We start from the raw sequence: 17,140 nt of genomic DNA, 5'->3' as shown, positions 1-17,140 counted from the left end.
CAAAAGACTTGAATAGACACATCACCAAAAAAGATGCATGAATAGCAAATAAGCACACAAAAAAGATGCTCGATGTCACTAGCCATTAGAGAAATGCAAATTTAAACCCCTTAGAGATAACAATGTTTTTCACACAAAAACCTGTACACCAATGTTTATAGCAGCTCTGTTCATAGTTGCCCCCCAAAACTGGCAAAGCCAAATGTCCTTCAACTAGTGAATGGACAAACTGTGGTACATCCATGCACAGAATACTGCCTGGCAATAAAAAGAGAACTACTGATCTATGCATCAGTTTAGACAAAATCTTTAAGTCATCATGCTGAATGAGAGAAACAAGTCTCAAAAGGTTGCATACAGTATGAATCCATTTTTACGACCTTCTTGATAAAACTATGGTGATGGAGAAAAGGGCAGTGGTTGACAGAGTTTGGGCAGACGTGACTAAGGGATAAAATAGAAGTTTTCTGGGGTGATGAAACTGTTCTGTATCCTGATTGCCACAGTGGTTACAGAGATCTATGTATGTGTTAAAATTTATTGACCTCTCTATACCAAAAGAGGCAGTTTAAAAAATTATTTTTTCTTTAAAATGTTTTTTAAAAATTAAAAAGGCAGAATATACTTACCCTGTAAGTATCAAGCCATGGCTATAAAATTGCCCTGGTCTCTCACCATGAAAGAAGACATGAAACAAGTATAGTAATAATGGCAATTGTATGAAAGGTTGGAAGATCTGTACCCTTTCCCACCTCTCAGTTAATTTTTTTTTTCCATATACATGTTTATATCTCAAATATACCAAATTCTGGTGGGACTCCTCCAAAAACCTGGAACTATCTTCTGGTAAGCGGGCCCCCTGTAGTACATACAGGCTTCCCCTGCTAGGTGAGTGTTCTAGGAACCCCTCTGTACCAACGTACCAGCTGGCGTTGTTGTGAGAAGCTGCTTTTGGCATCAGTGATTTTCTTATAAGACTCTTTCAACATATTTGCCCATTTCATGATGGATGATTTACCAGTGCACCTGCCCACACCGTGCTGAGTGTTCAGCAGTTTTTGACCAAAAATGGTATTACCCCTATGCCATTTCACCCAATCTCTCCCTGAGCAACTTGTTTTATTTCCCCAGGTGAAAAAAGTCTTCAAAGGGAAATGTCTTGCAAATGTGGAAGAGGTGAAACAAAAAATGGCAGAAGCATTAAAAGGCATCAAAATCAATGAGTTCAAAAACTGTTTTGAGTGATGGAAAAAATGTCTCAACAGGTGTATTGTATCAAATGGAGAGTACTTTGAACATGACTGAAGTGTAGCACATGTAAGAATAAATACACAATTTTTTATAAATAAATTCTGGGTTTTTGAGGTCCACCCTTTGTATGACCATTTCTTAAATGACACACCAAATTGTACGTAATGCGGTTGTGTTCCTAAAGCCAGCAACACTAGGTGACTTCAAATGTTTTAATGTGCTTTTTAAAAAGTATTTAAGATGTTAAGACTATTAAGAAAAAGTAGTTTATAATTTTTGGTTTTTCCAAATATTTCTATTCTTTACATCTCAATCCTCTACCACCTCGCACACAAAGGCTTTTCTCTGCTTTTTTTTTTTTTTTTTCCTGTAAATTGTACAGCTCTAGGTGGGGGTAGTGGGGGATAAGAAGCAGGTTTTATACAGCTGATGTGATCACTCTGCAGACAAGCTTGGAAAATGCTATTCAACCTGCCAATTAATTAAAGCATTAATCTAAGAAGCAGCCGGGCCCAGGGAATGTTTACCCAGGGGGTGGTGGTAGTAGGAATTAAGTGGGAAGCTCCCTGTATTTACATGAAAATGAAGGTGCTCAGGAAACCTCGCTTCCTTTTGTCTCTAAAGGTGAGCAGCCTTGATCTTGTCCCTAAATATTTCTGGCCTATTTGGGAAGCCTTTCAGGGAGCTGGTCTCTGAATGATGAAAGCACAGCATACTCTAGAAAACCTAATTAAACCATGGGCAAAGTAGGGTAGGGAGCAAGTCCAATGTAGTGTAACTTAGACCTTCTAAATTCAGGAGCATGTGCTGGTAATTAGGTAGAATAGATGTAATGGTTTTACAAGTTTTGGGACCATATGTTGTATAGACTAGGTTCAAATCCCAGCTCTGCTTTTTATCAGCTGTGTAATTTGGGGCCAATCATGTATTTTTATCTGAGCCTTGTTTTTCTTATCTGTAAAATAAAGATTATGAATTGTCCTTCATCTCAGGGTAGTTAGCCCTCTGCTTGTTCTAGGGAGAAAGGAGGCTAGAGGATGATTAGGACCTTAAAATTACAAACCACCTCCCTGGGTAGGTACTGTGCAGCCTTTTATTTTTTTTAGGTTTTTTGTTTGTTTGTTTGTTTGTGTTTTTTTTTAGCAAGGTTCTATAAACCTCAGCATTACCCCTCACCTTCCTGGGATGTACTACATTCTTTATCTCTTAGAGAAGTGACCACGATCATAACAGCAGAAAACAAAGATAGGCACCTCACCGTAGAATCTCTTTGACCACATTGGCCGTACCCGAGATGAGGTTTACCTGCGTATCGCTAGGGAGGGTGAATATGGAAATGGACTCAGCAATGAAAAATTGACCCAGCAATATTGGATGATATTAAAGAACTTACTTTTTAAATTGTCATATACATAACATAAAGTTCACTGTCTTAACCATTTTATTGTTAATTTTTAAACCATGATAATAATACTCTGGTTTTTTAAGCTTTTTAATCTTTGAGCTACATACTAAAATTTTACAAATTAAATGATATAGTGTCTGATTTCACTCAAGGTAAAACACAGGGAGGAAGACTGATCCAGCAACAAAGAACTCAAGCCTCACGACACAGATAGGAAGGACCTTTTTCTAGGGTTTAGCTTTTCGGTAGATGGCACCTGTTCATTCCTGTTTCTTTTGCAGAACTCTCAGAAGTTGAGCCCAATGTGTTCCTTCGTCCATTTCTGGAAGTGATTCGCTCTGAAGATACCACTGGTCCTATCACTGGACTGGCGCTCACCTCTGTCAACAAGTTCCTGTCCTATGCACTCATAGGTAAGATCGCAGGCTTTTTGGATGACCAAAGCACCTCATTTCCTGCCTTTCCTGGGCTGGTCAGGCTTTAGGCCATGAGCTGGTAATACTGGAAAGTTCTTTTCCCAGCCATCTGCTTCCTTGTAGAAGAAAAATAGGAGTATTGATTACTCATCATGCTAATTGACTCAGGTTTTGCAGAGCGAGAAGGAAGGAGAGGTTTCTTGGGACTTGATTTCTTTATGCTTCAGAGGGGGTGAAGGATATGGTGGGTGCCATAGGGAGTTTGGTTTGGTTTGGTTTATTTTTTAAAGTTTATTTTAAAAATGTAATGTATGCTTATTTAAAGAAGATAATTAATAAAGAGATATCTAAAAGAAAATTTAATGGACTATATCTTTCTCAATGCTACTTCTTTAGGTAAATAATGTTAACAGACTGGTTTGAATCTTTCTAAACCTGTCTCTACATGTATATAATATATAGAGGGAAGCTCTGGCTGGTGGTGTTCGGTGGATTGAGCAACGGCCTGTGAACCAAAGGGTCGCCCATTCAATTCCCAGTCAGGGCACATGCCTGGGTTGCAGGCCAGGTCCCCAGTAGAGTGTGCACAGAGGCAACCACACATTGATGTTACTCTCCATCTCTTTCTCCCTCCCTTCCCCTCTCTCTGAAAATAAAAATAACTTTTTAAAAATCTATAAAAAAATATAGAGTACCATCTTTTTTAAAAATAAAAATAGGATTATGTGCTACATATCTTTTTTTACTTAATAGTATTAACTTAGGAAAATGTGCATTATATAATTGTCTATCTGATTTCTCTCCCCCTTGGTTTTATTGAGATAATTGACATATAGTATTGTATTAGTTTAAGGTATATAACATAAGGATTTGATATATGCATATGTTGTGAAATGATTACCACAATAAATTTAGTTAACATCCATCACCTCATATAATTAAAATTTTTTTCTTGTGACAAGAACTTTTAAGATCCATCTTAGCTTCTTTCAAATATAATATACAGCATTGTTAACTATAGTGAACCAGGCTGTATATTATATCCCCAGAACCTATTAATTTTGCAGTTGGAAATTTGTATATTTTTTTCTTAAACAATATATAATATAAAATGTATCCTTTTTTATCATTTTAGGTATATTATTAAGTGGCATTAATTACATTCACAATGGCATGCAGTCATCAGCACCATCTATTTCCTAAACTTTTTCATCACACCAAAAAACCCTCTAATCATTAAGCAATAATATGCCATTTTCTCGTCTCCTTAGCCCCAGTACAAATTTTTTTCTTTTCAGTAGCCATATAATTTCCATAGTACAGATATAATACAATCCATTCAATCATTGTCTTATTGACTAATACTTACTATTTAGGTTCTTTCCTATTTTGAGCCATTATAAATATTGAAATAAGTCCTTGTTTATATATCCTACTTATTAATTTTCCTTTTGTATGACAGATTCCTACACTTGAAATTTCTGGATTAAAAGGCCAGGCGCTTATTACATTTTCATAGATACTACCAGGTTACTTTCCCAAAAGATTACAGCATTTGCACTTGCAACAGTGATGTTTGAGAGTTTCCATTTCCCCATACTGTCACCAGCACTGAATACTATCAGTATTCTTTATTTGTGCTGATTTTGTGGGTGAACACTGGTATTTTGTTGTTTTTATTTCCCTGGGGTTGAACATTTGAATTTCTTCTTCTTTGCCTATTTTTTACTGTTTTTCTTATCAATTTATAGGAGTTTTTTACATAATAGGGACATTAATCCATTGTCTATAACAGTACTACAAATATTTTCTCCCAATGTAGCCCAAATATTTTATCCTGTCTATTGTTTATGTCTGAATTTGTTTATGGTGTCTCTTTTGGATTCCTTTTTAGTTGGTCTTGTCACTCAGGACCCTGAATTCCTTTTCCCCTATTGACAGCCCTTGTGCAAGCGTAAGGAGCATAGATACAGGCAGCTGTCTTTGTTTCTAACTAGGGAGACAAGAAAAGAGGCACTCAGACAGAAGCTAGCCAGAAAGAAAAATGGCCTTCTGTTTAGAGCAAGAAAACTGTTTATCTTTTCCTAGAAAGATGGGTTTGCTTAGCTGAGGTATTCCTGAATACCTCCTGAGCAGGAATCCTGGGTACCAGCTAGTTTCTGAATAGGTGCACCAGCCTCTCCAGGCACCCTAGTCCTAGCTTTGTACTTTTCCTAAGCCAAAATCAGGCCCAGCTACCTCCAGCCTTGTCCTGAGCACCACCTGCAGGTCATCTCTCTTCACAGCCTCCAGCAGCTGCCCTCTGTGTCTTTTCCCTCTGTTGTCCTGTTGATGTAACTCTTTCCCCTTCCTGGACTTGGCAGACAAGCTGGTCATTGGAGACCTCAAGCCAGCTGGTCATTGGAGTTTCCTGTGGTGGGAAAAGAAAATGCTGGAGGTGGTGATTGCAGTGGGCATGAGAAAAGGAGCAGGAAGGAGTGTATGAAAGGAGATGAGATTGGCAAATTTCCCTGCAGCGTGCTCCAGAGTGGCGAAGAAAGGACATTCTAAGGGGAGCTGTCCCGGGGAGAACAAGGTCTGCTAAGTGAGCTCAAGCCAAATACTCCTTTGTTTGGACTGCCTTTCTAGAAGAAACTAACCCCTACACCTCAATCCTTATGGCCTAAAGCTTCCAGGATTATTTTAGGTTTTACTCCAAGAACCAACCTTTCATTTGGCTCCACACAGCTGCCAGACCAGGATTTGTAGTATTGATTGCCTGGCTTGCTGGTAGGCCATGCGAATGGCTCTAAAGACCCGTCACTCTTTTTTGCCTTTTTAGAAAATTGACTTTGCTATTTCATTCAAGCTCAGAGAATAAGAGCTACAAAAAGATTTGGTAAAGCTTAAATTACTTTAATAAGGGAGATTACTGAAGGAGGGGAAGAAATGGGCCCCCAGGAGCCTTGTGCCATGGGAGCAAGACTGTCATTCACTGAGCTCTGAAGCCCCATGCAACAGTGAGATGACCTGGATTTCCTGTACAAGGTCCCTGCAGGCCTGAAAAAGGACTGTCAGGCGGGGCTGAGAGAGAGGTTTCAGGCAAGAGCCTTGAAAGTACAGTCATACCTCAGAGATACTGTGTTCAGTTCCAGACTACTGCAATGAAGCGAGTCATAATCTTTTTGCTGGTGGAGGGTCTTGCCTTTCTATAAAACACAACATATGTGAAGTATAATGAAGAGAAATACAATAAGGCAAGTTATGCCTCTATAGGATTTTCTGTGCTAATTGGGAGAACAAGGAGAGTTGAGGTGATTGGAAGGAGCTGGTTCACCCCATATACTATATATCATCATGAAATTGGCTTCCTTTTGCATGACCTCTAAAGCAGCCACTCCTAATGCTGAGTAAAGGCATTTTGTATTGGGTTGGCCAAAAAGTTCATTTGTTTCCCCCCGCCCCGCCCCCTGGTAAGATGGCTCTAGTAGCACTTAATTGTCTTTAACTTCATTTGAAACAATTTTGTGAGATTGTATTGTGACAGCCATCTTATCAGAGCGTATTTTTAAAAAATGTATCAAAATTGGTGAATTTTTGTGTAACCATTTTAATATTGAAGATGGAAGAAAATACTCAACATTTTTGGCATATTATGCTCTAGTATTTCGAGAAAGGTAAAAATATAACTGAAATGCAAAAAACACATTGGTGCAGTGTATAGAAAAGGTGCTGTGACTGATGCAGTGTGTTGAAAGTGGTTTGCGAAGTTTCATGCTGAAGATTTCTCACTGGACGGTGCTCCATGGTTGGGTAGAGGAGTCGATGTTGATATCAATGAAATCAAGACATTAATTGAGAACAATCAACGTTATACCACATGAGAGGTAGCCGACATATTCAAAATATCCAAATCAACCAAGTTATTGGTGAAAATGAAAAATGTGTCTTTTATCTTATGGAAAAAACCATACAGACTTTTTGTCCAACCCAATAAATAGGACCAAAACAGTCTAAGTGTCAGAGACCAACGAGGACAGAAAGAAAAAAGAAAACTGCTCACACTTAAGGAAAGTCTTCTGGCTCATCGTCGCAAGAGAAATGTTCTGGTTTCTCAGCCACTTCCTGAGCTTTAGGCTCAAGAACTCTGTTAATTTCAGGTAACAGGAAAAAGAAAATGCTAAGAATTTCTTATAATCCCCACCACTTAAAACCAGGAGGTGCTCCTGCTTTATACCATGCTACCTCTAGAGCTACTTTCTGTCATTCAAAAAGCTTTATCATGTCCCTACCCTTCTTTTTCCTATTTATGCTCCCCTTTTTAAGGATGATCCAGATAGTTCTGAGGACTCTTGTAGGCCTTCGGGGAGGCCACTTCTTTGGCTCTTCCTTGTGGGTATTTAACGCATGAGTGAAGCAGTTCCCCTCTTGGCAGCATTTGTGTTAGGTTCTACCCTTGTGCAGGTTGCCTCACCTCTAGCTTCTCCCCTTTTCCTATTCACTGTTAAAATTCTCCCTCCCTCCTATTCTTCAAGTAGCCAGCTCCCACTTCTGTTAAGTTTGACCCTTTTCTCTCGTAAGGCCTGTTTAGTTAAGCTGGTGACAGGATTCGTGCTCTGCGTCATGCTGTTTTAAATAAGAATGAAGAGGTCTCTGATCTGATGTAATGTGGCACCCAAATATGAGTATTGGCAGCAGCGACTCTCCATTGCCTCCCTCTACTTCCCTACCTCAGTAGCATATGAACATAAAACTCCAAAAACAACCAGAAATGGATGTGTTGAAGGAGAACACATGAAAAGAGGAAGGCTGCAACCTTGGCATTCAAAGGTCTTGCCCTACTCAGTCCTTGCCCTGGGCCCAAAACTCGTATTTCCAGGCCCTTTCTCTGAAATGAATAGCTTTACACCAGTGATTCCCAAAGTGTGGTCCCCTGACCACACAGTTTTAATGTCACCTGGGATCTTGTTAGTAATGCAGATTCTCAGGCCTCACTCTAGACCTGCTAACTCAAACATTCTGAGAGTGGGTTCAGCAATTTGTATTATTAGCAAACCCTCCAAGTGATTTGATATATGCTTAAGTTTGAGAACCACTCTTTTCCGCAGTGGAGTTTATGCTAAGGAGTTCATTAAAGTTGTTTGTAGGCAAAAATCTCAGGTAGCCCAAGGAACCACAGGTTAGGAAATTGAAGAGGAGAAAACCACAGTCTTCTAAAAGCAGTCCCTAGACGTGATATCTTGCTTTTTCTCTCTCCTCTCCATATCATTTAGTCAGTCTTTCCTTTTTCACTGGAGCAGATCCCACCCATGAGGGTACCGCAGAGGGCATGGAGAACATGGCAGATGCTGTCACCCATGCCCGTTTTGTGGGCACGGATCCTGCCAGCGATGAGGTTGTCCTGATGAAAATCCTTCAGGTAAATGGAGGGAAAGAGCAATTAGGCTAACTGCCAGGAGCTGATGCCACCGGCTCTACTCACCCTGGTCTGGTAGTCTGCGGGCAGTGTGAAGCTATGTTTTGACTCCACTGGGGCTTAGGGAGCTACTTTGTTTCCAATCAAGCAGCTCAGGTACCCAAAATAAAAGCTTTTTCTAAGGAAAATAATTAAAAGCTTTAAATGAATTGGTATCAAATACCGGAAGCCCTTAATATACTTGTACCTCTAGCAGCCTGTATCTGTGCCATCCATCTGTTGGGCTTATAGACTAGGGCTGGAAAGGAGGATGAACTATGTCAGGGTCATGCAGAGTTAAGACACAGTTCCCAAGACAAGCTTCTGGAGACATCCCCCTGCCAGACTAAAGTAAGGTCAGCATTCTTGCTAACTTCTCTTTCTCACCTCAAGTGCTTTCGTAAGAGAGTAGAGGAATAGGAGGCAGCTTCGCTCCCCTCAGGTACACCCTTCTTCATCTTGCCTGCCTTATTTATCATAGTATGTCCTCTTTCTTCCTGGTAGGTGCTGCGGACTCTCTTGCTGACGCCAGTAGGTGCCCACCTGACCAATGAATCTGTATGTGAGATTATGCAGTCTTGCTTCCGGATCTGCTTTGAAATGAGGCTCAGTGGTAGGTGCTTGAATATTGGGCCCTTCACCATTCCTGGGGATATTGTGAGTATGAATACAGGATGCTGTCCCTGAACCCAGAGAGACGGAAAACTTGGGATTCCTCTATCACCTACCTTGTGAAACCACAGGGGTTTAGAAGTCTGTCTGCACTTGGCTGTTTGTTGTGCAGCTAGTATAGAGAACTTAGCCCATTGTGCCAGGGCGAGAATTACAATATATCCCTGACTAACCCGGCCGAGGCACCAAATCTCCTTCCCATGGGGTTTCTGGGATTGACACCCACCTACAACCCCTGAGAACACATCATTGCACCCCTTTTTTGACTCAGTAGTGCCACCTAGTGGGCCAGTGAAGTTATGGCTGCCAGGCTGTGCTGGACAGAGCTGGTTTTAATAAGTTTGGCATAATCCTTGGTAAACAAGGTTTGGAGGGGAGTCTGCTCTGAGAAGCCTCCTGATAATAGCACGGCAAGTAATGACACCTGTGTTATTTGTTTTGCCTGTGCAGAGTTATTGAGAAAATCCGCAGAGCACACTCTAGTAGACATGGTGCAGCTGCTCTTCACAAGGTAAACCTGCTGCTGTTTGCTTCAGCCCTGCTGCCCAGGCCTCTTGAGCCTTCCTGCTTCCACACAGCCACTTCAGGGACCTGGCCAACCCTACAGCCACAGGAGAGGCCAATGGGATTTGGATGGGGGTATTTCTTTGGGCCCAGGGTTACCAATCAAGGGAGAAGGAGGAGGGAACCAGCTTGGCCTCAGGAGGAGGCAGAGGGTTATTTGATCTAGGCTGACAGACCTCATTCTGCTTCCCAAACTTTGGTCTGTCTCTGTACAGGTAGCAGCTGGGAAAAGGAACCCAGAGAGGAAGCCAAACTCAAGGGAGCCTAGAACAGGTTGCCAGGCTCCTAGAGCTCAGCCCCATTTCTGTGAGGAAAGACCAAGGCTAGGGTTATCAACAATCCTGGTTTGCCCAGATTACCCTGATTTTAGCACTGTAAGTCCCATATCCCCCTCAAATCTCTCAGTCCCAGGCAAACTGAGGCTTTTGGTTACCTAGTTAAGGCCCTCAACTTAAGGACCTGGGAAGTCTTTTTATACTATGCCTAACTTTCTGTTTCCTGCACCTCCTTTCAATGGACTGGGAGAAGAGCTGAGATAAGAACTTTAAAGCCCCCCACCCCTCAGAGGATATTGAGAATGGGGGAGGTTGTGCAAGTGTGGAGACAGGGGTTATATGAGAAATCAGTGTAACTTCCACTTGATTTTGCTGTGAACCTAAAATTGCTCTAAAAAAGTGTTGTTTTTTTTTCAAAAGCCTCTTCCTGGGATTTCTTTTTGCTCTCAGATCTATAAATATTAATCCTTATTATCTACAGACTAAATCTGACCCTGAACTCTGCTGCAAAGAGTTTCTTACTTCTCTGGCTCAAATATCCTGGTTTCAAAACTTCAACCTGCCTTTTATTTCTCATCCCATGCACAGTCTCCTGGGGTTGTGATGAACTGCCCTCTCCCCATCTTATGGCTTTCAGCGATACTTGCTTGCCATGTGAAACAGGAAGCAGTCAGTTTGAGGATGAAAAGAGCCTCCATACTCCAAGGGCACATAGTTACTTTGCTGTGATGACCACCTTCTTTTTAAGAAAGTGTCTGTGTCATACCTTCCCCAGTTCCTGTAGCTCTTTGATGAAGCTCTGAAGAGGTTGAAATTAGCCTGCTTCCTCCCGTCCTTCCTTGCTATTCCTAAGAGGCAGGCTTGCTCTTGCCCAGAGAATCTTTGGGCTGTGGTTGGCATGGATGGGGGAGTTTTGTTAATATTCCTGTTGATAATCTGTGGGATTCTCTGTATTCTAGGTTACCTCAGTTTAAAGAAGAACCCAAGAACTATGTGGGGACCAACATGAAGAAGGTATGACCTGCTGTCCCTCATCCAAACCTTGATCTCCCAACATCAGTGCTATGGGGATTTTCCTGGATATCCTTGCTTAGCAAAACATACTTTTGCTTAGACAGGTCTGCTTGGAATCTAGAAATAGCTATCACAACTTTAGTGAGAAATTTATTCTTTCCCAGATACCTCTCCTTCCCAACCTTCTCTTTCCAGCCTATCTTGTTGGCCCACTACATAAGCTGGTGAGCTAGTCCTTCCTAAAAATGGGATGAGGCTCATCAGGTTGGACTAAAAATGTATGTTGATAAAGATGAAAGACCTGCCATCTTCTTAGGGCACAGCCTTGTCAGCCGGTAGGAGGCCAAGAGAGTCTATGCCCCAAATCCCATCCAAATGCTGGATTAGACTGGGCTCATGCTTGGACTAGTCTCTGTTGACAAGCAAATCAAGCCTGACTCCAGAAGGTTCTCAAACTGCTAGAAGAATGGTGGTCAGAAGAATGGCCTCTTTCTATCTTGAAGAGAAGCCCTGGACTTCACAGGCCTCCCATGAAGATTCTGCTTGCGGCCCTAAGAGGTTCTGCCCAGGGAGATGACCCTTGGCTATTTGGTGCATGCACCTAACCTTCCCCTCTCTCTGCCATCCATCCCCATTCCTACCCTGTGCCCTGTTGGCATGTGTCTGAGTTTATTTCACTCTGTTTAAATCGTTCGTTTGCCTGTCTTTCACAGATTTCTCCATGTCTCCTCAACAAACTGGAGCTAAATAGTGGGGAGCAGACCAAAGCCCTGAACCAGTTAGAGAGGGTACTACTCTTTAAGAACCTCAAGGTCTCTCTCCCTCTCCTTCCTCCCTTTTTATTTACTTAAATGTTTATTTTATTTTTTGTATGTAACATCTGGGTTCCATTTCCATTGTGTAGAGCACACTCACCCCTCCCTAGTAACACAGCATGGCTTTGGAAGAGTTGCATATATTTATAACTTTGCACTGTTGATCATTTTCCTGGGGCATCTAGTTGCCTAGAGACAGAAGGAATCCTTGAATTGGTGGTGTGCCATATAGTGAGCCTAGATAGTGAGCCTGGGTCCTGCTGATGTATTATGGATAGGCTTCATATCTACCATTTCTAGGGGAGCTATGAGGGCCCTCCAAGCAAGACCCTTCCCTCTTCTAGCCTTTTTTCTGTCTCACAGCTAGCATGAGAGCTTAAGCACAGTCCTCAACTCTATCTGGACACCTGAACTGGGTTTGGAGGGAAAGGACAGTCCATCTAGTTAGGGTCTTTTTTTTTGGTGGGGGGTGTTACCATTAAAGTGGTCACTCCAACATTTAAGACTAGATGAGTGGAAAGGAGCCAGGTGCCAGAATAGCCCAGGGAACTGGGAACATTTTGGAATCTGCAAAGATGCTCTCTGTCTTTTAAAAGTCAAGATGTACAGGAGCTTAGTGGAGAGGTCCAAGCTAAAGATTACTCTAATACCCATAGCCCTGCCTTAGAAGGAAGAGAGAGAGAAGAAAGTATGGGGTCTCTAGGCTGTCTATCTCAATAGCATGCATGCTAGCAATATGGTTTTGGACATCCACGTCATTGAAGATAAAAAGAACGTGTGTGTGTGTGTGTGTACACCTCGCTGGGTAGTCCATAGGCCTATGTTCTCTTTGCATGCATTGCCTCAAGGTCCATTTGTGTGCTTGCCTAATCTCAAGTTGCAGGTCTCTTTATTGGCTACCCAGCATTTTGCCATGGTTATTAATCTAGGACCTCCCCTTTTGTAAAACTTATACTGTCCATTGGAAATATAGTTACATGAATATGGTGGTGAGGGTTCCATGAACATCTACTGCCCACCCCCTACCCACCTTAGGACCTTAGGACTGGGGGTACAGCTATACTTTTTAAGGACTGAGACATTTGTGAGAACTGGCAGCCTCTTGGCCCCTAGTCCAGCCAGAAGGCAGAGAACACTCACTGAAATGATCAGGTTGGAGCTATCTTTGCTGAGGATAGAGAAGAAAACAGGAAAGACTGAGTCTAGCATGGGAAGGAATCTTAATGAGTGACTGGCTTCTCAGTGGAAGTAGGACTACTTAAGGCCCTGAAATGGGTAAGTGAAGCTGCCTGGAGAGAAAGGATATCTCATAAAAATAGATCCAGAAGTTACTACTTTTGGGAGCTCAGTGACCATTGCCAATAAGGCCAGGAAGTTCTTGTTTTCTCTCATTGGGCTTCTTACCTGTCTGTGTTTATCTGACTCTTACCTCCAGAACATTTTTTATCATGAACTTGACCGAGATGAGCCCCAGTGGTTCCTGGAGATAGTGTCCTATTTCCTGTTTAGCCACAGTGCTCAGAGTACTTGAAGCTCCATTAGGCATTTTGGAGATGGACACATAACAAGTGACCGTCAAAGGCTGTTGCTGTATTATTAAAAGCTAGGGGCAGAGCTCAGCACCTGGACTGTCTTTCCTTCATGGGTAGAGCTATGGGTAGGGAAGGAAGAACTATGTCATTTCTAAGCAAGGGATCAAAGGTTATCCAGGTTCTGGAGGACTTGGGGGAGGTTGAGGAAGCAGGCCTATCCCCCAAATATCAGAAGAAATTAATCAGGCCAAGGATAATATAGGTATATTCAGCCTGTAGAAAGACGCAGTAAGGAAAAGCATTTCTACCATCTTTAGAGTCATTCCAATGGTTCCTGGAAGAGAATTGCTGTTGCCCAGTGCAGGAATGGTCCATCAGTCTAGCAATAGTTTGGTATAACTCTGTAGAAGGACTGGCTTCCAATCCTAACTGAAAAGGCATCAGGACTAGGACAACAATGTGTGCCTAAACAAAGTCACTGTGAACTTAGGGTGGAGAAAATGCGTAAAAACTTATATCCTTGAGTAGTCAATAGATGATAGAGATTTTCCTTTGTGACTAAAAGAAGGCTATAGGAAGACCAGAAATACAGCAAGAGAGAGGGAAATGGAATGGAGAAAGGGTCTAAGAAATCGGTAGCCTTACCATCTGAAAACATAAATTGCTTCTAGAAAGACCCCACAGTGAGAAGGACAGGAGGTCCCACTGATATACAAAAATTGGAGCATCAGAGAGCAGAACAACAGCATGACATGACCCTCCATCCTTAACTTCACAAACCAACTGAGATGCCACTCCTCCTTTAACTTCAAGGAATGAGCTTTTGACCAATTTGATGCAGAAATTCTAGCGAGTGAAGGGTATGTTTTAAGATTTAGGCCCAGTTCATGAAGCAATAGGAAAGCTAAGAGTCTAGCTGGGAAGGAATAGGTTCTCATAGTTGGATAAGAACTAGGAGTAGGAGGCTTCTCCACAGGTAGTAGAGGAGGAAAGCCCAAGAGTGCAGGACCTGCAGATTTAAAGCTCCAAGCAAAGGAGTCCCTGCCCTTACCCTTTCTACAAGGGGATTGGGCACCATTTATAGGTCTCAGGATTGCCACCCAGAACTCAGGGAAGCAGAGCAATGTGTGAGGGCTGGCCCTATGAGTGACCAACCTAAAAGGAGAATGTAACCTTCCACATGGAGGATGTCAGGCTGGCCTGTAAAGTGGCCAGTGTAGAAGCCAGGTTAGAGGAGTAGGAATGTGCTCTGATGGTCTAGATTCTTCCTTTGGAACAGATGCAGGGTATTGGCTGTTACTAGGGATAAGTAGAACTAAGAGAAGGGAGATTTCTAGGGATAAAGTTTTAGTTTGAATACCAGTGCTAATGAGGTGTGATATTTCCAGCTGAAAATGAGAGCAGGAGGCATGAGTGATCCATCCAAGTGGAAGAAACAGAAGAGATCCCCCCGGCCCCCACGCCATGTTACCAAAGTTACACCATGTTCAGAGCTGCCCACCTCCAATGGAACCACCTTATCCTCTAACCTCACTGGTGAGTACCCTTGGCTGCTTCCTCTGATTAGAATAGAGGAGAGCCCTGGCTGTTGTGGCTCAGTGGGTTGAGCGCCAGCCTGCGAACTGAAAAGTCATTGGTTCTCCATCAGGGTGCAGCCTGGATTGCAGGCCAGGTCCCAAGGTGGGGGCGTACCAACTGATGTTCTTTTTCTGCTCTTTCTCCCTCCCTCCCCCTCTCTCTAAAAAGTAAATAAAATCTCTTTAAAAAGAAGAAGAAAAGCTTCTTCCTCTCTCAAGGATTAGTATACAGTCCAGGAAACAGTTCTGGTACCATAAAGGGTAGGTGCTTCGCACAGAATCTCTTCTTCAAGCCTCACTTACTTTGCTTGGTAGGTGGCGTGCCGTTCATCGATGTGCCCACTCCCATCTCCTCTGCAAGTTCAGAAACTGCCTCAGCAGTGGTCAGCCCATCTACAGACAGTGGACTGGAGTTCTCCTCCCAGACCACTTCGAAAGAAGACCTCACTGACCTAGAGCAACCTGGTTCTCCAGGGTACAGCACAGCTACAGAACATGGCAGCAGTGAGCTAGGGGTTCCTGAGCAGCCTGACCCCCAGGTATGGCTTTAATTTCTAAAGGTCTCTCTCTAGTCTTCCACTGTGGGAATTGGCTTGATCCTTTGGCTCCTTTATTTAGGCCATGACTCAAAAGAAGGTTAGGGTAGGGGGCACAGTTATTCCCTGTTTCTGGAATTTGCTATGCTGCCTAAAAAAACCCACAGTGTGACTCCTGAGAGGTAGCTCCTGGAATTTATCAAGTTATACATACAGGTAGTAAGTCCTTGGCAAAGGTGAGGGAGCTGGCCATGACTTTTTTCTGGAAGGTGATGATCTAAATCCCAAGCCTCAGAGTCTCTGTTGCCTCTAGGGTTTGAGTCATTATAGGTTAATGATGCCTCAGGAGATGTTTTCTGAGTCCTTCATCATGCTCCTCCCGTTGATTTATAGCCCACTGAGCTGGCCCTACACCTGCAGTCCCCTAGAGACACTTGGAGGACAGGTATTTCAGGGCAGTAAGTTCCAAGTTGTTCTTGCTTCATCCCTCTTCCTATATCGCCCTGCTACTGGTCATAGCAGGAAGGGGCCCGTGTGGAAAAGACCCAGTCAGCATCCGTGGAGTCTATCCCTGAAGTGTTAGAGGAGTGCACATCTCCAGTTGACCACTCTGATTCTGCCTCTGTCCATGACATGGATTACGTCAACCCCCGGGGCGTGCGCTTTACACAGTCCTCCCAGAAAGAAGGTGAGTACTCTTAGGCGGGCTCTTCCGGCTCACCTCCCCTATCCAATCCACTAAGCTGCCTGAGCCTAGACTGGTTTGGACCCACTGCTAGTTCTAGTCAGGAAATGGAATCAAGCCTGAGGGCTATTGGCATGGATGGATCCCTTCCCTATCTTATACACAGAGGGAGTTTAGTGGACAATAAGAATTGAGAGGGAAAATAGAAAGCTTTTAACAAAAAGGCAGGATCATCATTTCTAATTGTTTTCAATAAATGAGGTCAGTGTCCTAAGTTCCCCAGAAGAAAACACTTTTTTTCTTGAAGAGAATCACTAATCTGAAATTGCCTTGTCAAATGCAGGGCAAGTTAGGCCAACCTATTAAACCAGTTGTTTCTTAGGAGTCCCACTTCCCTCCTGGCCTTCCCCAGGTACAGCTTTGGTTCCCTATGGTCTTCCCTGCATCCGCGAGCTCTTCCGCTTCCTCATCTCCCTCACCAATCCCCATGACCGCCACAACTCAGAGGTGATGATCCACATGGGACTGCATTTGCTGACAGTGGCTCTTGAGTCAGCCCCTGTAGCCCAGTGCCAAACCCTCTTGGGCTTCATCAAGGATGAGATGTGCCGCCACTTATTCCAGGTAAGACTGGATTTCTAGAGGGGCTTAGAGCCCCTGGCTGTTTTCCAGGGTTTCTCAATGGGCAGGGGAGCATAGGGAGGTTTGGCTGATTCATGAAAAGAGTGTAGGATCTAGGAAGTAACCTTCCCCCCCATTTGTCCAGTAGTCATGGTCAAGATGACTTCATTAATTCCTGGGGCCTGTTGCAGCCAAAGGGAAATTTAGGAATGGCTAGATATGAAATCCCCTCAGAGCACAGGACCTTAGTGGAAACTTCACACAATTTACTCTCCTGCTTTTGTCTTGATTGAGCCATAGTTAGGTTCAGAAACCTAATGGCCTGTCCTACTCTGGTCTCCAG

The 17,140-nt window shown here is 43.0% G+C and overlaps 1 protein-coding gene across 10 annotated transcripts in view; it reads left to right on the top strand.

Annotated features, from left to right (window-relative positions):
- Positions 1 to 17,140, top strand: part of GBF1 (golgi brefeldin A resistant guanine nucleotide exchange factor 1) — a 124,183-nt gene that overhangs the window by 88,889 nt on the left and 18,154 nt on the right. For 3 of the 10 annotated variants that reach the window (XM_045191394.2, XM_045191391.2, XM_045191392.2), the window contains 9 exons: positions 2,938 to 3,069; positions 8,325 to 8,470; positions 9,011 to 9,119; positions 9,629 to 9,689; positions 10,977 to 11,031; positions 14,767 to 14,914; positions 15,271 to 15,494; positions 16,011 to 16,179; positions 16,589 to 16,800. In XM_045191394.2, the coding sequence (XP_045047329.2) occupies positions 2,938 to 3,069; positions 8,325 to 8,470; positions 9,011 to 9,119; positions 9,629 to 9,689; positions 10,977 to 11,031; positions 14,767 to 14,914; positions 15,271 to 15,494; positions 16,011 to 16,179; positions 16,589 to 16,800 (1,256 nt within the window). Of the gene's footprint in view, positions 1 to 2,937; positions 3,070 to 8,324; positions 8,471 to 9,010; positions 9,120 to 9,628; positions 9,690 to 10,976; positions 11,032 to 11,744; positions 11,844 to 14,766; positions 14,915 to 15,270; positions 15,495 to 16,010; positions 16,180 to 16,588; positions 16,801 to 17,140 lie in introns of all 10 variants that reach the window. The other 7 variants (XM_024555694.3, XM_024555692.3, XM_024555693.3 and 4 more) reach the window with 4 other exon arrangements.

The sequence above is a fragment of the Desmodus rotundus genome, chromosome 4, assembly GCF_022682495.2.
Source record: "Desmodus rotundus isolate HL8 chromosome 4, HLdesRot8A.1, whole genome shotgun sequence".
Lineage (NCBI taxonomy): Eukaryota > Metazoa > Chordata > Mammalia > Chiroptera > Phyllostomidae > Desmodus > Desmodus rotundus.
This window is presented reverse-complemented; position numbering and strand designations above follow the sequence as displayed.